The sequence below is a fragment of the Phyllostomus hastatus genome, unplaced genomic scaffold, assembly GCF_019186645.2.
Source record: "Phyllostomus hastatus isolate PE091 unplaced genomic scaffold, TTU_PhHast_1.1 phas_contig_41, whole genome shotgun sequence".
NCBI classification, from domain to species: domain Eukaryota; kingdom Metazoa; phylum Chordata; class Mammalia; order Chiroptera; family Phyllostomidae; genus Phyllostomus; species Phyllostomus hastatus.
The window spans coordinates 11,721,988-11,743,158 of NW_025333876.1; the positions used below are offsets into that span (position 1 = coordinate 11,721,988).

The 21,171-nt window shown below is 49.1% G+C and overlaps 1 protein-coding gene across 4 annotated transcripts in view; it reads right to left on the bottom strand.

Annotated features, from left to right (window-relative positions):
- LOC123822769 (inositol-pentakisphosphate 2-kinase) overlaps nt 1-21,171 on the bottom strand; it is a 109,920-nt gene that overhangs the window by 58,496 nt on the left and 30,253 nt on the right. For 3 of the 4 annotated variants that reach the window (XM_045844920.1, XM_045844919.1, XM_045844918.1), the window contains exons 2-7: nt 15,752-15,964; nt 9,898-10,050; nt 7,968-8,402; nt 6,144-7,139; nt 5,727-5,878; nt 4,148-4,358 (exon numbers count right to left, since the gene is read on the bottom strand). In XM_045844920.1, the coding sequence (XP_045700876.1) occupies nt 4,148-4,358; nt 5,727-5,878; nt 6,144-7,139; nt 7,968-8,402; nt 9,898-10,050; nt 15,752-15,964 (2,160 nt within the window). Of the gene's footprint in view, nt 1-285; nt 2,372-4,147; nt 4,359-5,726; nt 5,879-6,143; nt 7,140-7,967; nt 8,403-9,897; nt 10,051-15,751; nt 15,965-21,171 lie in introns of those variants that run through there. The other variant, XM_045844921.1, reaches the window with a different exon arrangement.

Genomic DNA, 21,171 nt, shown 5'->3' on the forward strand with positions numbered 1-21,171 from the left:
AAGGGTCCTGTGTTGTCCAAATCTCTCTGCTTTCTGGTCAGGACAGTGTAAAGGCAATGTGCTCTCACTGCCACAGTGCTGGGTACTCAGGACACCTGATGCTCATTGCAGGAGGCACCCCACTCCCTCTCCACCAATTTGTCCTGAAGGTTGCCTCCAGCTCCCCCCACCATCAGGATTTCCAACAGGCTAGTTTTGTTTGAGGTACTGGAATTACTGTGCCATTGCCAAGCCCAGTCATCTAGGGCAGGGGATCAAAGCAATGAGAGAGAATAAGCCTTGTGCTTTATCTTTGTATTATTCTTTATTTATTGGTCCTACCAACATGACCCTCACCCAGGCCCACTGTTCCTATATGCACTGGCTTTGTAGCATTTCATGCCACATTTGTGTTCTAAGTCAACTGATTTCTCCTTCTAATTCCTTTTCCATTCTCTGCCTCACTTTCTTGGAATCTGAAGCCATTTTTGTATATTTGTTTGTGTGGGTCTGTGTAAAGGTTTCTTAGCAGGAAAACATGCATATGATCTTAATAAAGACGACACTCTTGACACTAGGCAATGCATAGAAAAAAATACAGTACTCAGACATCATTGCAAATAAATACCCCATATAGGTGAAGTTATCATAAATGTGACATTATTTCTTATGAATCAACACTGTAATAGGAAGTAAAAATAGGGGTCCCTACAACTAGGAATAAGAAATGCTCATTCCAGGAAACAGAACTCTTTTATTTTTACTAATTATAATTTGTCCTTTATTTTGGAGAGGAAGGATACTTGTTCTTCCTCTTCGAGTATCAATTTGACCATTCACACAACCTCACTCAGCAAACTGGACAGACCTCTTTTGCTAAGGAGCTTTAGCAAGTTCTGTTTCCTGAAATTAACAGTGATTAGTTACACCAAGCAACAGAATATATAACATCTTTTTCTCACATTTGCAAAGTACTATGGCTAGCCCTCACCTCACTGCATGAGGCTGACAGCACAGCTCCCCTGCTACCCAGTGGCTCTTCACAAACATGGCATGTTACTCACACCACTTGCTTAGCTTGTCCCATAAAGTCCATTTAGTTCCCAAAGCACACTCAAGGTCTGTGTTCACTTCCATTTCTCAGCCCCTGAATTTCCAAGGATCTGTACAGTAAAGAATCACTGACTAACAGAATTTTACACAATTGCTGTTTGCTTTCCCTCAATGAAGATGCCCAGGTTCAAGTGTGAAGATGTATTATGCCTTTTCACACCTATTGGTCCACACTGGCCTTCAACATTCCTAACTAGCTCTTCACTGTCCATTTCTGAGAATAACTATGCCGGGACACCTCTCTTACCTGATGAAGGCACTACTGGCAATGATTACTAAAAGGTGTTGAAATAGAACACCCTAAAATTTGACAACTGTAGAATTTCCTAAGTGTACCACAATTTGGCACAAACAACCAGAGTAACAAAACAATTCCAATTTGGAATTTCACTGGTACAGTTGTATAAAATTCTGTTAATCAGTCATGCTTCACAACTTCTTAAAACCCAGAAAATTCTGGTATTTGTAGGTAATACTACTCATTCAATAATTTATCTTTTTTTTTCAAGTGCCTATAACTGTTTAACCAGAGCAAAGGTCAAGTTTTCTTCTTGTTACATCGAACTATTCCTAAGAATAATAATAATACAATATGAAAAACCCCAGAATCAGAAAACCCTGGATTTCTTAATGAACATGGCATTTAAAAACTGTTAATTTCAAACATGAACTACAATGCTGTATAATCTAAAAGGCTGCTGAACCACAGCATGGATGTTTAGCCAAGCTCCTTGCTGGGTCAAAGGCTTTATCAAACAGTCTAGAGCTGCACACTAGGATACATCTGTGCCACATGCTGATGTCAAATCAGCATGTCAGGAGCTAAGAACGGGACGCTACAGAACAAGACAGACCACAGCATTGGAGACTGTCTCTATGCGAGGAATTAAGGAAGCAAATATAATATCAAAAATATTAAAAGTGCACAGGTTGATCAAATGAAAAAGGAGTATCTATAATAGGGAGACCCCAGTAGTGAGTAATTCTAGCGGGTTCCTAAGAGGCCGGTGCTGCTGTCCCAGCAGGTTCTTCAAATGCTTGTACAAATGGCCTTTCCAAGTAGCTGCTGCCGGCTTTCTGAACATCAAAGCTTTTTCCCTCTGCCATTAGAAACTCGGGAATGTTATTTTGAAAAGAATTGCAGTGGCATATCCAAAAATGTTTCTAAGTGGACTTTTAGGTTGCCCTTCCTTCCTCTGCGTGGGCCCATGGGAGGGGAGGGGAGGGGCTGCAGTGTGACAGGGCCGGTGGCTGAGTTCTCCCGGCAGCTAATCTACAGCTGAAAACGGGAGAAAACAAGACAGCGTTAGAACCAGTCACCTGTTGGACAGCTAAAAGTTCTTGCTGAGCTGTGAGAGCATGAGTGTGTTAGTCAACAGCAGAGAAGACCTGCGTGTGTTAGGGAAACCTCCAGCTCTAAATGCCTCATGAAGACACAAGTATAGAGGGAAGCTGCATGCCAGGCTCAGCAAGGGGAGCAGAAGTGGTAATGTAGAACCCTAACTCTCCAGAAGTCCTGCTTGCATGGATGTAGAGGGGGACCTGACCCCTTTTCTAGTGGGAGGGGATCTAAGACCAATATCCCATCAGTACAGCAGCCCAGAGCCAGGGACAGGCATGCAGAGGTAAGCATGCATGTGTGCCCTACCCATACCTCTCCACTCCCGTGGTTTGTAAAACCCAAGGTGGTCTGTGTAGCTTCTGGAGTCTGCTGAAAACTGAGACACACTAGGGAACCAAGGGGCAGAGTGGTGTTGGAGTGGACACCTATGTGAGAGAGCAATGCAATCCCCTTGCTGGGCCACCGACAGCCCTTCAGGGAGAAGACTGTAGCCTCATACCCCATGGCCCTCATGGGATAAAAGGGAGATAAATACTGAGAAAAGTCCTGCTTCCAAATGTATCAAAGCTCTGGTATAGATGCAGCTTCTGGGAACAGGAGGACCCCACGGCTGCCTTTCCTTCCTGTCACCATACCTGCAATTACAGTGATTTGGAAGAACCACATCCCTCCTCAGTGAATCCTCAAACTGGCACTGGGCCCACGCAAATCTTTCCCACACTGGGCTTGGCTCCAGCTGCGGCTGGGGGTTTCCAGAGCACTGTTTCATAAGAACTAAAGCTCCTCTTGGAGGAAGGCCTGATTATGGACAAAGGGTGGAAAAACCTGCTCTGAAAGCCAGGGACCCCTGAATACAAAGGACAGGCTTCCCCCAAGGATAGCAGGCTAGTCGGGCACCTGGGATTTTTCTCACTGGAAAAACCCCAGGCTTTGTGCCTGCTAAAATGTCATCTCACTGGCCACCAGACCAGTGAGCAAATCTCAGAAAGAGAAGCTGAAGCTTTGAGCTCTGATCTTGGGGTGTAGCCAGGCATGACGGGGCTGCATGAGTGTGACTGCTGCATGGAGCATGTGTATGCCTGGGCTGGAGGACTCAGCTCAGGGCTGCTCTTTCTTTGGATTTAGGGGAGAAATTTTATCCTTTTCCCCAAACAGAATTTGTAGTGATATGGTGCACAAACTACAAAGTAATTCTCTGTCCTCTAATGAAGGAGCTAGAACCCAGCTAGAACCTCTAACAGTGCTCCCTGGGTGCTGGGGCAGCACAGCTGCTTTAGATACATGCAAGTTTCATCAGCAGAGCTGATGTCACCCAGGTCCTGGGAAGCCACATTTTTTCAAGGACTCATGGCTCCAACCCCACCATGACCCCCAACCCCTACCCTACCAAGAGAGCAGCTGCTGTGAAGCATGGTCCCAAGGGATGAGAAGCAGATACCTAACTTGCACTGTCTAGGTGGAGCAGCACACCATCTCAGCTAAATCCTTCCCTCTGTGCATTATTAGTCATGGTTAAGACCAGCTTAGCACCGCGGTCCCACTTCTGCTGGGTTAGTTGAAGTGAAGCAGACAGGTGGCAGCAATAGGTTAGCTGCAGTGTGCGGCCCTGAGGCCCTAATCACAGCAAATGTTATACTTCTCGCCACAGAGCACCTGGGCAGCGAGCCCAGTGCCCTCAGTCCTGTCACTGGCACAGGCGCAGGTGTGACTTACACTAGGGGTGCTGGGCTTGACTTTGGGGGTAGCCTTGGCACGGCCCCTCCGGGTCTGCTCATGGTCCAGCTCAAGCAGCTCCAACCGCTGGGTCAGTGCTAGCTTCTGCTGGATGGCCATGCGCAGCAGGGAGTTGAGTGTCTTCTTCTCATCCTCGGCGGCTGCCAGCTGCCGCTGCATCTCATCCAACTGTGTGATGTACTCGTCACACCTGTGGGGGCATCAGAGATGAGAGTATGGCTGAAGGACCCGGATGGGGGACATGAACACTGGTAAGGGGACCTCAATGGGGTCCCTCTGCTCATCAGGCTGGAAGAAGAGGCCCTGCCCCCTCAGCGGTTTGACTTTCTCTGGGAGGGATTCTATGAAGCTGGTTTTCATTGAGGGAATCAAGGCCTTCAGGTAACCCCGGGACAGTTGGTTAGAGGCAAGACATCACCTGGCTCTCAACAGTATGGGGATAAATCCAAGGAAAGGACTTTGCTTGTTCCCAGATTAGCATATCCACACAGGAGTTTAGTAAATCTGCACCAAATGGCAAACCAGAGCATAGGAAGGGTGCATGTGGGTGTAGTGAAGCCATTTTGGCTTCTGCTTAACTGTGACATGTGACCAACCCCCCACCTGAATATGGAGCTAGAAGAGAGAGAGAGATGCACACTCAAGCTCTGTCCCCTGAAGGGCAGAGTGGGGCCTGATATTGGGTATGCCCACCTGCCACAACTCTCTTTTCCCCAGGGCCCAGGGCCAACAGTGAATTTTAGCTCTCACCCAGAGATGAAAACGTTTGTGATCTCAGCTCCATTGGAGAAGTCAGGTTTTTTAAACAAGCTGAGGAAGTGAGGGTCAACATACCAGTGCCGAGGCACTAACAGATCCTTCCCAAGCACTCAGCCCAGGAGAGGAAGCTTCCGAGAAGCCTGGAACTAACTTTGTTTTTTCCCCTCCCCCTCTGGGAGGCGGACATCACCCACCACCTCATCCAGCATGAGGAAAAGCAGGCCCTGAGCTCAGTTCCAACCCCACTTAACCTGGGGAGCCTCAGCCTCCCCACCCTTGATAATGCGCCTAGACCGTCTAGGGACCATCCAGGCCATTCCCCAGGACCTGCCTGAAACTGGTCAGCAGATGGCACCGTACCTCAATGGGTGGCAGAAAAAGCAGGGAGCTGTGAACTCCCCCCCCCCCCGACCCCCACTCCCGCCCCCAGGCCCACAACTTTGCCTCCACCACCACCCTCCACTCCTACTTCTCCACCCCCAATCTCTGACTGACAGGGTCAGACAGGGGACACTGAGAGGGAGGAGGGTTGGTGATAAGAAAAGCCTTTCTTAAATCACAAACTTCCAGCCAAGTTCTGGGGGACAAACTCATTTGTCGCTTATTGGCCCCAAGATCTACCCTGTGTAACCTGCCCACCAGCAGCCTGGCCACTAGGGACCTTCAGTTTCCTCATCTTACATATATAGTGGACACAATCAGTACCCTCTGGGTTTTCACAAACAGCAAGAATGGCACTTCCCCCAACACTAAGCTACTGGGCCACCAGTTGAGCAGTGACAGGAACAGTGAGTGTTACCTGGTGGCAAACATGGCGCGCAGCGAGGAAAAGGTAGCTGCGTCCTCCTTGAGGGCCTTGAGCTCATTGCGCAGTTTCATCATAGTCTCAGTGACCATAGCTTTCTCGTTCTCGTACTTGCTCTTCAGGTTGGCAAGGGCCACCTCAGCTGTCTGGGGGTCAAAGACATACAGGGTGCATGGGTCAAGGGAAACAGGGGAAGGGTCTGCCTTTTACAGGGCAAGACTGCAACCTGTCTGGCCTTTCAGTACCCAGCTCCTCCCCACAACACTAAGTTCATGTTTTAACCCCAGGTAACATGACCAACATGATCCACAACCTGAGGCGTGAGCTGACCTGTGATGAAGCAGACCCTAAGAAGCTGAGGAGGATGAGACGCCCGCACCAACCTCCCACTGGCCCAAGCACAGTGCGAACCTGCTTGTTGGCCTTGAGCACCGTACGCAGTGTGGTGATCTGCTCCCGCTTGGTGCTGAGCAGAGACTTGAGCTTGAGGATCTCCTCCATGAGTGCCTCCCGGTCCTTGTCTGTGGCGGGGCCCAGCTCCTGTGAGGCCAGGCGCTGCCGTGACAGCTCCGTGGTGCGATCCACAGCTGCCTGCAGGTGCCTGATCTGGTCACGGATGATGGCAATCAGGTTGTAGATGTTCATGGGCTCCCGACGCGGGTCACTCAGGGGTGAGGGCAGCAAGGGGCTGCTGTCCCCAGCCCCACTCTGTGCATCCAGTGGCACCTTGGGTAGGACAGGTGAGCGGTGTCCACGTGCTTCAGGACTGCAGTGGCTAGCACCGGCTGGACCTTCACGGTAGTAGTCCAGCACAACACGAGTGGGTGTCTCATTGTTGCACATGCACACGTGGTGGTACAGGCTGGCTAGCTCCTCGCTAAAGGTCACCAGCTCATCCTGGGCCACATTCAGGCTGCCCTGCGTCTCACCTGCGACATCACTGACCTTCTTCAGCTCTGTCTGCAGCCGGGCCAGCAGCTCACGGTCCTGGCAGCTGGCCTTCTCCAGCAGGGAAACCTTCTCAATAAGCTCCTGGCTCTCTGCCTCATGTCGGCCCTTCTCCTCAGCATGCCAAGCCTCACTGGCTTCATGTGCACTGCGTAGGGCCTTCAGCTGCTCCTGGAGCTCACCAGCCTCTGCCAGAGCTACTCGGTACTTGCAGGCCAGAATCTCAGGCCCATTGATGTCCACCTCATAGTAGTCACCATCCTCATGGCTGTCGTGCTCCTTCTCACTGTCCAAGGCTGTGCGCCGCTCCTTGCCAGCCTGCAGGCACTGCAGAGCACTCAGGCTCTCTGTGAGGCGTTTCACCTCCTCACGCTGCTCTGAGAGGGTCCCCCGAGCCTGCTCCAGCTGCTTCTGTGCATCCTGCAGTGTTGCTAACAGGCCTGCCTTCTCCCTCTCCACCTGCAAAGGCACAGAGAGGGCCTGTCAAAAGCCTGCAGGGACCCCCAGATAGTCCCAGTAGTGACCCCATCCATCTTCCTGTTGGCCAGTCTGTGACACTGTTAGGACAAATGTCTCAGGGCCTGAGCAGTTCTTACTAAATTCTATTGTTGCTATATGTTAAAATGTAGCACAGTATTTTTCAGAAGCAGCTATAAATAGGATGAGCTTGACAGTAAATGAACAGGGTAAATGTCTGCAAAGAAGAAATCAATGTGCAATTGACCAAATAGTGCATATAAGCAATAGCTAAACTTCCCCTCTGGGAGGGAGGCAGAGCTTTGGATATGAATCCCGTCTCCTTTAATTGCTACAAGTAAATATAACTATCTTCTTGAACAGAACACCCCAAATGGCAGACCCCTTGAGTTCAGTAACATGTCTAGATGGGGGTGCCATGGATGTGGCCACTGTTGGTCCTCCCCTGCACAGAGGCTTGGGAGGCCAGGTGGCTTCCTCCTCAGAGACATGCAAACTGAGGGGACACAGTACAGACCCTGGAATTCCATTCAGTCGAGACACAAAACCCTGATGTGACATGTCCACAAAGCAGAGAGACGAAGACTGCAAGTAGGCACTGCAAAGAGATATGAGAAAACCTTGGGCAGCACTGAGACTTCAATCTCATAAACAGGAACCCACTTCTCTGGGTTTCTTCCACCTGTTCCACTTACGTAGCAACAGAGTTTAAGACAAATGTAAGATAAGGTGGGTAACATCAATAAAGTGTGGGTTGTGGGGGCAGAAATAGAGGTGGACCCCCGCCCACCTGTACACCCACCCACTCACCTGCATTAGCTGCTGCTTTAGCTTCTGGATCTCAGAGAGATTGAGCTCACTGAGGAGGTCAGACACGAGGCTGGGGCAAGGTGGGGCCAGGCCATCTTTGGTGGGTGTAGAGGTCTTGTTGTCCAGTGGCAGCTTGGCCAGGCAGCTGTGCTCAAAGCCATTGGCCAGGGTCTCAGCATCATCATTGAGCTTGAGGCCTTCCAGGGAAACATGCAGGTGGCTGGTATAAAGGGAGTCATTTATGTTCATATAGTGCGACAGCTCCTTGCGCAGGCTGTTTTTCTGTTCCCGTTCCGTCTTCAATGTCTCCAGTGCCTCCTCTAGCTGCCGCTCTGAGATCTCCTTGAGCCGGATGGCATCCTCCAGCTGGCTGTTGAGGTACTCGGTCTCCTCCTCCAGACGCTTGATCTCATGCTTGAGGCCCTCAAACTCTACCTGAGAAAGAAGGGTCGATACTCTTCTGAGCCTGAGTGATCAGGAGGAAGCACCAGTGTGCTGACTCCATGGCTGCTGTAGGGGTTCTGAGCATGAGGTGTTAACAGTCAGGACAAGTGTGCATGGTGTGTGAGCAATGCAAAAGCCAGAACAGACATATCCACACTGCAAATTTGTTAGATGATGTAATATGTTACCAACAGTATACTTGATCTTAAATTCTACAAAACTACCTAATATTAATAGTTGACTAAATATTTTAATATAAAATATGTATCTAAATGTGTGCTATACCCATTAATTCTAAGGATATTTCAAAACGAAGAAACTACAGTCCCCACTGAAGTGGGATTTGCCATGGCCACTCAGTACCCACACCTCTAGATGCCCAAGTGAATAGGAGAGACAGAATCCTGCTACAACTGTATTTGCAGTGGACAAAGAAGAAGCAGGCAGAAACCTGTGCTTGATATGGGGAATCAGTCTGTGTGCAAATTAACAAAACATTTCTAATTATTCTGTAACATTTGCAGAAAATATAAGGAAAAAACCATTCAGAGGCAGAGTGAGTATATCTCTGATGGTTGCAGGCTGGAGGAAGATTCCTGGGAGGGGGCTGGACTCTACCATGTGATACCCAGCGCCTAAGGGTGAGGTCTCCTTCTCTTCAGGACCCTTATGTGTGACCAACACAGTGTCACAGTGGGCCTCCTGTGTGGCCAGAGGTGCAGTTCCTATACCTGTGTTCTTGGGGAGAAGTGTATTTTCTGCTGGCTTTTGTAAACACAGAGGTTCTGTAAACACATGGGTCCACACTTCCCTATGCAGAATTTAAACTGGAAAAAAGGTCTCCCTAGTCCCTATTCTGTGGAGGGGTGGCTCCTGGAGAGGTAAGTAACAGAGACAGGCACTGAGGGACCTGAGTGTCCAGAACTACCTTGTTGTCTTGCCACAGGTGAAGGTGACCCTCCTCCTTGTCCCACCCATTGCTGAGATTACTCGAGGGCAAGAGTGACAGCCTGAACATCTCCACACTGCTCCTCAAGGAAGGCCCACTGGCTTCACCCAGAGGGTCCCTCAAGGCCCAGGACCATAAAAAAATCAAAGGGGACTGGCAAACCTGAGACAGCAGGAGGGATGAGCATGCCAACAGTTTCAGGGTCCCACAGGGCATGTAATGTATCTTGGGCTTCCTGTCAGCACCTCAGAGGGAAGTGAGCTGGATACCCAGCCCCTGGAGCTTTTGCTTCACTTCTTCACCAGCTCTTACATTTCCCCCCATTTTTGTGGGCCAGAACACATTGCCCAGGCTAGTGTCAGCCAACACTAAAGCCAGAGGCCTTGTTCTCATTCATGATCATGGAGGAGCCAGACCCTACCACCACACACCTGGTTCATAGCAGTGTGTGGCCTTCTGACCACATGAAATGGCAAAGTGAGGTTGTGCGAGGACCACGACCCAGAGACAACTCATCCACCCCAGCCAGACACTCACCTGGTTCTGCCTGAGCACAGACACCTGCTTCTGCAGGCTGATGTTCTCCTCCTCCAGCTCTGAGTAGTCCTGCAACAGGCGGGCCTCCCGGAACTTGTATTCCTTGATGTCATCCCGAAGGCGGCCCCGCTGGAGCTCCACGTTCTGATTGATCTGCCAGGAGGAAGGTGGGGTGAGCAGCCTGCCCCAGCTGGCCTTGTTACCCTTGGAGTTCAGTGGCTCAGTGCAGTCAGGGCAAATGTGGCTGGCTAAATAGGAGCTGGGGCCCCGGGCAGTGTGAAGTGGAGGTGAACAGCACAGGACCTCAGCTGTCTCACTCCATTTCTTCATCTGCAAAATGGGTTACAGTGGTACAGTACAGTGGAAACAGGTGGCAGCTGCTCCAACAGTTCCGCAGTTACCACTGAACCTGACAGTGCTGCTCCTTGGTGTGCAACCCAGAGAAATTACTAAAACACAAACTAAAGAACAGATAAACATATGTGGTACATTCATACAACTGACACACGTTGTAACATGAACCTCAAAAACGTTATGACAAAAAAAATCAGACACAAGAGGTCATGTACTATATGATTCCACACAGATGAAATGTCCAGAAAAGGCAAATCCAGAGACAGAAAACAGAGTAGTGTTTGTGGAGGGCAGGGGTATTAAGTGGAGGAGTGGGCAATGACTGCTAGGCTTCTTTCTGGACTGAGGAAATGTTCTACAGCTGGTTTGTGATAGTGCATAAATCTAAATATACTAAAACCCACTTAATTGTACACTTTAAGTGGGTGAGTTGTAAAGATGTGAACTATCTCAATAAAGCTGTTAAAAAATTTTTCCTGCCTCAAGTTGCCTTGAGGGTTCAGATGTCCTGCAAGGAGAAGGCTGCCACTGGCAACATGTGCCAGAAGCCCGGTCCCTGGGGCCCAGATTTTGCAAAATTCTGGGGTCATCCTGAATGTTGATGGACGTTTAGCAGCCCCTTATCCTGCTGTTAACAACTGAAAATGTCTCCAGACATGGACAATGTCCCTGGAACAGAACTGTCCCCTAGACAAACCATCTCCCTTTACCCTGTTGCTCCAAGTGGCCTCCTTAATGAGACTGATGTGATGACAGCTCCAACTGATTCAGACAGGAGCAGGGCCTAGGACCTGGGTGGGCTGCCAAGAGGAAACAGGAGGCAGGCAGTAGTCTGTGAAGGCCATTGCCCCCACATAGCTGCCATACTTCAGTGCACCTTTCAGGGCCTCTTCTTCATTGTGAAGAGTGTGGTGAGGAAACCTGGCAGGGAAGCTTCAGCCTTCACAAACATCCATCCAATGCACCACCCCACCCTGCTGTAGGTCACACAGCAGGTGACAACTAGCTCATCTGCTTGAACTAGTCTCCCCACCTCCAGTCAGCAGGGATGCTCTCACACAATTGGCTTTGCTCTTACATTGTTTCTCCTCTGCTTAAATGCTGCTGGAGCCCCTCATTGGTTTCGCTGCTCTCAGCAGACTGTGGCCATGAGCCCCTCACTGGACCAAGCCCCTGCCCACCACCTCCACACACAGAGCCTCCAGCTTTCCATGAACACACAAGCTGGGTTTTGCTTCTCTCTCTGCCAAAAATCTCTGGTCAAATCCTCCCTCTTTCCTTGCTAAGTTAGGATGCTTGACCTGCAGGAAGTGCCCAAACACAGGTGGCATCACCAAACATAGCCACCTAGCAGAGTGGAAACTGAGAGGAAGATCTAAAACCCACCAGCTCCCCACAGGTCTCTGCAACGGGACCACTGGGCTATGAGAAGAAAAACTCAGTATAGCTTCCCATATGGCTGGGGCAGACTTGACCTTCCTAACTCAGGACTGGGACAGACATACCTGGGGCAGAGTCTATGCAGGTCCCCCAGGGCCCCAAGAGCCTTGTCCTGCCTTGCTCCATTACCAAGCCCACAGTGGGCCCTGTGGGCAATGAGGCAAGCCACACCCAGGTTACAACTGGCCCAGACACCACACAGCAGCAGCAGGTGCCATTTGATGACACTGCAAGACTTGCAGGCCTGCATCTTGGTTTCCACAGTGACCAAGCTCCCACCCCACACTACAGGTGCGGGAAACTCCACCCAACACACACCCAAAATCCATGGGCTCAAACAAGCTCCAACTAGCTACCATGGAGTATGGTTTTCCCCCAGGAAAGCATCTTCTCCCAGCTGTCAGTGGCATCCCTGATGTAGGGAAAAGGTGGGCAAGTAGGGGGTCTCATATCAGCTCCTCTTTCTGAGGGACCCCTAACCTCAGGTGACTTGTTGGTTTAAAAAAACAAGTGACTAAAATGCCAGCCTCAGGGGCCCAGTAGACACCTGATGTGTCAGTCACCCTTTCCTATGCTCCTCAGAGCTCCTTCCCTGTCTACTCAGCACAATCACACCTTGACCCTTCAGTTGCCCTGAAAGGAAGGTAAGGACAGATATCCCCTTCATGCAGAGGTCCATGGAAGAATGTATAGAGAGGACGCACACCAGAGAGAATGGCCATCCTGGAACCATCAGAGAAGTGGTTTTAGGGAACGCACCAGCAGATCACAAGAGCAGGACCCAGGCCAAGCCAGGCTTTTGTTCTCTGGCCAGGCTTCTACTCCCTCTCCCTGTCTACCCCAGGAGGGACTGAGGACCACAGTGGCATGCTGGGCCTCGGGACAGATAATGTAGGGACTTGGGGGAAACAAAGACACAAGGAACAGGAGGGAGCATCAGAGAAGAGAACCTGGGGACCAGCCTCACACAGGTGCCCATGATGACCATGCAAGCCAGACGGGCAGTGTGATGCAGAGCTGGGGCTGTGATTTCATAGGCAAGAGCTCTCTCCTTGTGGCCCCATGGGCCTGGGTCCCCAGCCACACTTCCTGCCACCATTCTTCAAGCAGGTTTCAAGAGATGATGAATGACCACCCAGGCTGCACCCGTGATCGTGAAGCAAACACTGAAGCCAGTCTGACTAGAGAGTCCTGAGACAGGCCAAGGAATGCGGTTCTGCAGGGATATGGAAGGTCCCAGAGTTCTGCTGTACACACTGCAGCCACAAGGCATGCATGACCAGTTGTACTTCATAAAAATTAAGTAAATGTAATAAACTAGAATTCAGCTCCTAGGAAGTCCCAATGACCACGGCTGCAGCTGCTAGGCAAAGACCAGGCTCTGAATAGGGAGCAGGATGGAGGCAGCAGATGTGTCTGCTTGGGGCTGGTGGCACCTCTTCCTGGGTGCCTAGGAAGGTGAGTGTTTTTCATGTGTAATTTTAGAGGCTGAGGGTGGAATGAGCTCACCTTGTGCAGAATGTCCAAGCAGGGGCATCCACCCTGCCCGTTGCAGACCCTCCTTCACCAACTCCCCTGATCTCCTGGTGGAGGGTTGTTAGATGTCACACCTGAGTGACTCAGGCCCAGCCCTGCTCCCTGGAGGAATGTGTGCTTCTTCATGGGGTTTGTTCCCTCAGAACTAGAGCCCCATGGCTCCTCCACCCCTGCTGGGCCCTACCTCTGCTGCTTCCTCCATACCCAGGGCTGCCCCTCTTGCCCCCAGGCTATCCACTTTCATGATAAGCCCCCTAACTTCCGTCGCCTGGTTCTGGACATGGGTGTCCACTCCATGCTGCAGAGCTCACCTAGTGCCTGATGCCGCCGCTCTTCTCCTACCACATACCTCAACTTTAGGACCAAATGCCCAGCTTCCCTCCAGCTAGTCTTGAAGGCCCAACTGTCACCACAGAAGGAAGTAAGTCCTTTCCTGGCACCTGGACTGGAAGGGACTGCTACTGGGGCATCCCTATCACTCACTCCAGGAACTGCACAGGGCCTCAGACATGAAGGGTCCATTAGAACAGGAAGACCAGGGTATAAGGGTCCATTAGAACAGGAAAAGCAGGATATACCTGGAAAGCAAGATCACCAGGGGGCCCGCCTTGGCAGGTGAGGCTGACCCCTCTACAACCAGCAGGCCTATTTCTCAAGGGCAGCCCCCAACATATGCACAGGACCTGACTCAGCCTTCAGCCAGGTGCAGACATGCCTGGCTTCCTGGGACTCTACTTCCCCACCTACAAAATGGATCTGAGGGCCACATCCCAGGACAGAAGCTACCTGGCCAGACAACATACAGTATAGAGGTTAGGATCCAAGGCTAGAGGGCCATTTGGTGAGCTGGGCATGGGGGTACAAACTCCTATGCTAGTTGTGACCAGGAGGATGGACAGGCTGGCTCATCAGTCACTGAATGTGACAGGTTGGGACTGGGCACTAGGACACAGATACGCTCCTTGTGAAAGGGGCATCTCATTGGTGTAACCTTGCAAGGCTGAGCAGCTAGGTTATCCTGAGGCAGCCAAGCTGGTATTCATTGGGGACAGTGGTTGGTATCATGTCCTAATGGTCCAGGGCCCTCCGCCAGGTATGAACCTCAGGCATGAGCCTTATACATGCCCAGGCATGAAAGTGACAGGCATGCCAGAGGCCACAGAGGAGCTTAGCTTGGCAGCCTGGGCAGAAACAGCAGGGTAAGACTGGTGGAAGAGCCACAGGAGAGGGAGGGGAAGAGAGATGGGAGTGGGGTACAAATGGAGCCAACAATAGAAGGCACTGACCAGGGATCTGGTCCAAGCTGGTCACAGTAGGGAACCTCCTTCCTAACCAGGAAACCCAGGAAGGTTCCACATGGCCTGCCCCACAGGGACTTCAGGGGTGCAAGCTGTGCCTTGGGAGAAAGAGGTAGGTGAGGAAGCATGGGGAATGGCAGACTTTCTCCTGAAGCACTAACAGGAACAGCAAGGATCCCCGCCCCACCCGACCTGTTCTTTAACAGCCTGTGGGACTGGCTGGGCTCACTTCTTGGCACGTACAACCAGGAGTCAGGTCCCAGCACTCTCCTCACAGCCCAGGACAGGCCTTTCTGGGAGAAGGTAAGGGAAGAATGAACCTGGGCTGGGCAGTGAGGAGGTCAGCTCCTCGCTCTGACAGGTCCTCCTCCCCACCCTGACCAGGGTGATCCTGTGGGAAGAAATGAGATCACATAATCTGGCTGCAGGCCTCCCAGGGCAGCTCACCCCCAGATCTAAGCCAAACTCCTCCCAGGCCCATAGGCCTCAATGACCTCTGACCCAAATGAACCCAAGGGGGAAGGGTGACAGCTCTCTTGCTATTACTAGCCCCTGGACTCTGTCCCAAACGTTGCCAGTGTCCCCTCCCAGCTCTCTGGGACCATCATGTTTGAGATGTGGACCTCAGAGCTGGTCAACACTCAGAACCACCTGCCTGTCTGGTCACCTGTCATTGCCCTCCCCTTAAAACAAAGAGTGGGCCTCTCTGAGGCCCAAAACATGGTCCCTTGCCTTCCTGAGAACCCTGGGGCTGTGAGGACAAAAACCCAAAACCATGGCTAGGAATGCAGCTCATAAAGACTTCTAGCTCCACCTGCCATCCCTGTCCAATTTTGTTTTGGGGTCAGTGACCCATCTTTCCACTTCCCTGAGAGGTCACTGGCCACTTCCCTCTGTTCTCCACTCAGTCAGGCCTCTCACAGACAGGTCCCTGTTAGAAGCCAAGCTGATCCTGGGTGCTGTCTGCAGCAACCCTTTCTGACTTGTCAGGAGCTGGCAGGTAGAGGCTATAGTCCCACTTTCTACCCGAGGAATGAGCTGTCCCTGAGACCCAGTATTCATACCAACTCAAGCCTAGAGCCAGGACAATTACCAGACCCTGGACCAGGGGAGGCTGAAGCTAGGCAGGTAGAATAGGTAGTGGTGTGGCCCCCATACCACCACCCTCCGCAGGCACACAGGACCTGTCTCTTCACCCATAGGGCAGCCTGCCCAGCCCAAGGTACCTCCTTCAGCTCCTGAGCCACAGAGGCTAGACGCTCGCTCTCCGACTGTGCATTGGTAAGCACGTTGCGCAACTGCTTCATCTCCGTCTGCAGCTCCAGCACCTTGCGCATGTAATACTGCTCCTTGGAGGCCGACTCCTGGATCAGACTCTCTTCCCGGCTCTCACCATCCGCAGCCACCTTCCTGTGGTTCGTATGCACCTGTCCAAATGCCTGAGAACAGACATCAAGAGAGTGGGCCAAGCAGCACTCTTCCAAGTGTGCATGGAGCTGGACCTGGGGGCAGCTGATTCCAGATCTGTCCACTCATCCTGGTGACGCCTATGCCCAAGGGATCCCAGGCCTGCATGAGGGAACCACAACATGAACCAGAGCCTGCTGTGGTTCAGAGGCTGCTGCCAAGCCACCACTTGTGCCTGATTCAAGAGACTCCACCTGCCCTCCTAGGACCTGCGTGTGGAGTTAAAACTGCCAGACAGGAGAGAGGATGCTGTCACCCCTAGACTGGAAGGGCTTTGGGTTGTGAGACGCAAAGGGGCACAGGAAGAAGCCCCCATGGGCAAGAGCAACAAGGCAAGAATCCTGGACCAGCAGGGGCCTCCCATCATGTCTTGTCCCCCAGGCAAGGAGCCAGGCCCCCAGAAAGTACCTCTGCTTCTCCTTCTCCCCCGCCCTGTACATCCAAGCAGCCAAGACAAGATCCCATGGGCCAATCATGTGTGTCCTCCCCAGTGCCCCCTTCCTACTGGCTGTCCCATGCAGACCTCTGAGGGAGACCTTGTCCTTTACAGGGCTCCTGGACAGAAAGAAAACTGATGCCTTTATTTCTTGACAGAAATAGGAACATTTTCACTCACTTACTATGAGTGTCTAGGCTAATATGCCAATATAACCAGACAAATACAATAGATTAATATAAGCCCAGGAATTTAATCTAAGAAAACACTTGGGAAAATGTGCAAAGCTATGTACAAGATGTTACTAGGCAGGATTGTTTCTAACACAAGAAAGTGACCGGTTTCTTTGCCGTGGGGGGACTGCTTCCTCCAAATAAAGCAGGGTCTGGTTAGGTTAACAGCTTGCCCTCTCATTGGCGTGTCTTGCTCATGTGCCCCCCAGTAATTGACACAGCTGTTCTAGGAAGATGTCAGTTTATTTTCAAACCAAGTGAGCTCAACCCTGTGATTTCTGTTGCTGTCCTCCTCCTCCATCCTGGTCAGGGAAAACCCAGAGCACAAATCGTGTCTACACAGGACCTGCCTCATCCTGGGTGGCTGCCTGACTTCCAGCTGCACACCAGTCTTGGGACTCCCAGAACCTGCCAGGCTCCCAGGAGGGCAGGAAAGCATCAAGCTCCTGGTGTCTCTCCAAACCTCCAGACAAGCCTAACTGGGTGGAGACAGCAGAACACGCTCACCAACCTTAAGCCAAAATGCAGACATCCCATGAGGCACTGAGTCACCCTCAGAGGCTGTCCAGAGGCAGAATGGCTCAATGCTGCAATGCACACACACGCGAGTCCAGGCCTGCTGGAGACAGCCTGAGCACCCAGGAAGCTTTCCAACAACTATAAATATGAAAAACTTGTAACCTTCCCACCCACCATCAACACAAAGCTGTGGCAGGGAATGATCTACATCCTATGTGGAAACACTAAAAATAACTAGGAATTGATGTGACTGCACACTGGTTTTCACTGGACACCAGGTAGTGAGAGGGAGGACACATATAAACTCCAGGTCAGCCCCAGCCCCTCCCAGAAGGAACTCCAGCCATGGAACAGAAAGAGTACAAAGTGGTCAGCTGGTCTAAGAGGATGAGAAAGTGCTGAAAGAAGGTAGACAGGCAGTGATGGCAGCAGACCAGCAGACAGAGAAGCCCTGAGTCTTCACAGGGAATTGTCTGTGCAAGCCTGTGAGTAAGCCACTAAGGCTGGAAAAGAGCCACCAGGAGGACAGAAGGAATCATCCCATCACTCCCATAGACCCTGGCCAAAACAGAGCCAGGTAAATCCTCCCTGGTCCTAACCAACAAAACTTAAGGGCAAAACCTGAAAGGATCCAAGAGCTATATCCCAGAATGAAGCATGGAATATACACAGGAATAACAGCACCATCTCCCAATCAAAATCCAGCACCCCATCACAGGTCACACAGCCCACCGAGGCAGGGTATGGCCCAGCAAGGACGTGGATACCTGAGACACAGTGACAGATCAGGGCCACTAGCCAGGAATGACTGCACAGGCTCAGGAGGCAAAGGTATAGAAAAGGGAGGCACAATGTGTGAGATGAAAAGGGCACTGGATGGGATTAACAGCAGATTACATGGCACAGAAGAAAAGATAAGAAAATTGAAGAACTAGTAAAAAAGACTACCCAAAATGAAACGCTCAGAAAAAAGATGAAAATACCAAACAACCCAAGTGAGCTGTAGGATTTCAAGGAGACTGATGCACAGGTAACTAGAGTCCTGGTGTAGGGGTGAAGACAGAAAAATACTTGAAGAAATAATGGCTGACAAATTTCCAAATTTGATGGAAACTGTAAAATCCACAAACACTATCATCTCATCAACCCCAAGGACCAGAAATATAAAGAAAACTGCACCAAGGCATACCACAAAACTGTTTAAAACAAGGAATGCAGAGAAAATACTAAACTCAGCCTGAGGAAAAAGAATATTCCTTATAAAGAAGCAAACAGAATTACAGCAGGTTTCTCTGGTAAGCCTAGAGACAGTAGAGCAACCGCTTGGAAAACACAAAACAAAAAGCCAATTATCCAGAGTGCTACATGAAGTGACAACTACTCACAACAGAGGTAAAATACAGACTTCAAACATAAAAGAGCTAAAAGATTTTTATCACCAGCAGACCTGCATCACAAGATGTTAATAAAATCCTTGGGCAAACACAAATATATATATCAGGTGGAAATGTAGATTTATGAGGAGGAGGAAACAGCACCAGAAATGGTAACTATGTAAGTAAATATAAGACTTGTTTTTCTTTTATTATTTAAATCCCCTTAAAAGATAATTAACTGGAGATTCAATGCAACCCCTACCAAAATTCCAATGGCTTTTTTTTTGCACAAATAGAAATCCACATGGAATATGAATAGCTAAAACAAAACTGAAAAAGAACAAAGTAGGAGGCCTGAGATTTTTGACTGAAACTTATATGAGGCTCCAGTGGTCAAAACAGAGTGGAACTGACATTAAGAATAGACAATAGAAACCAATGGAACAGAAGAGTCCAGAAATAAATCCTCACCTACATGATCAATTGATTTTGAAAAGGGCACAAAGATAATTAAACGATGAAAGAATTTTTCAACAAATGGTGCTGAGACAAATGGAAATCCACATGCAAAATAATGAAGTTGGCTCATATATGTCATATACAACAGTTAACTCAAAATGGATCAAAGACCTAAATGTGACATCTAAAACAATGCCCAGAAGAAAACACATATATCTTCATGACCTTGTGAGCAAAGGGCTATTACACATGACACTAAAAGCATAAACAACGAAAGAAAAAAATAGATAAAGTGGACTTCAAAATTTTAAAACTCTGTGTATCAGAAGATACTATAAGTGAAAAGACAACTCATACATTAGAAGAAACTATTTTAAATATTATATCTGATAAGCTTCTACTACCTAGAACATATAAAGAATTCCTAAAATTCAATGATAAAATAATAAACAATCCAATTAAAAAAGGGACAAGAACTTGAATAGACATTTCTCAAAAAACATAAATAAATGGCCAAAAAGTACATGAAAAGATGTTCAATATTACTAGACATTAGGGAAATGCAAGTCAAAACCACAATGAGACAGCACCTCACACTCACAAGGATGGCCATAATTTTTTTTTTAAATGGAAGATAAGTGGTGGTGAAGATTTGGAAAAACTGGAAACCATACATGGGTGAAGCTGCTGTGGAAAGCAGAATGAAAGTACCTCACAAAGTTAAACATACAGTGACCATGTAATTCTGCAATCCCACTCCTAGGCACAGATTTAAGAGAAATAGAAATATACAGCCACACAAAAACTTGCTGTTTAAAAAAATGTTTGTGCCCTGGCTGGCCGTAGCTCAGTGGATTGAGCGCGGGCTGGAAACCAAAGTGTCGCAGGTTCGATTCCCAGTCAGGGTACATGCCTGGGTTGCAGGCCATGACCCCCAGCAACCGCACATTGATATTTCTCTCTCTCTCTCTTTCTCCTTCCCTTCCCTCTCTAAAAATAAATAAATAAAATCTTTTAAAAAATGTCTGTAATAGCCAAAAAGTAGAAACAATCCAAAATGTCCACCAACTGATCAATGGAAAAATAAAATGTTGTCTATCCATCAAATGGAATACTACTTGGTAATTAAAAGCAATGAAGCACCGATACATGACACAACATACATGAACTTTTAAAACATTCTGAAAAAAGACAGTCATGAAGGACCATATATTGTTGTATAATACCATTTACTATATATAAAATGTCCCAAACAGGCACATCTATAGAGACAGAAAATGGATTAGTGGTTGCCCTAAGCTAGAGATGGAGTTGGGAGGTTGGAGTCGGGAGGGGTTCAGGGTATCTAACATGGGTTGTGGTGACGGCTGCACAACTCTGTGAATGCACCAAAGGCCACTGAATTGAATACTTAAAATAAGGGAAATGTGTGGTATGTGAAGTATTGAAATAAGTAAAGCTGTTAAAATACAGCTGTTTTAAAATGTAAAGGACAGAAAAAGACAAACCATGCTAACACTCATCAAAAGAAGGCTGGGCCCTGGCTGGTGTGGCTCAGTTGTTTGGAGCACTGTTCCATGCACCAAAAGGTTGAGTTTGATTCCTGATCAGGGCGCATATGGAAGACAAACAACAAATTTTTCTCTCATATCAATGTTTCTCTCCCCCACCCTGCCTCCCTTTCTCCCTCCCTTCCATCACTTCTCTCTAAAATCAATAAACACTTTTTTACAAAGTTGGAATGGCTCTGTTAACATCAAATAAAGTAGATTTCACAGCAAAAAATACTATCACAGAAGTTCATTTCATAATAAGGTAATTAACTCACAAAGAAAACATAATAATTCTAAATGTTTGTGCACCTAATAACAGAGCTTAAAAATATGTGAGCAAAAACTGACAGAACTGGGAGAAGAAACAGACAAACCCACTAGCTAACTTGTCAATACCAGCAGCACATACAAGGATTGTCTAGAAAAAGTCCAGCCATTGTTAATATAATCAGAATGGTTTGCACCACATCAGTGTAACCTGGCAATCAAGGGGAGTGGACTGGAATGCACATGTGTGAAAATGACAACTTCACTGTACTAGTCAGTGGGGGAAGTAGACACCATTGAGTGAGCATGTGTACTGTGTAGCCACTGCACTCAAAA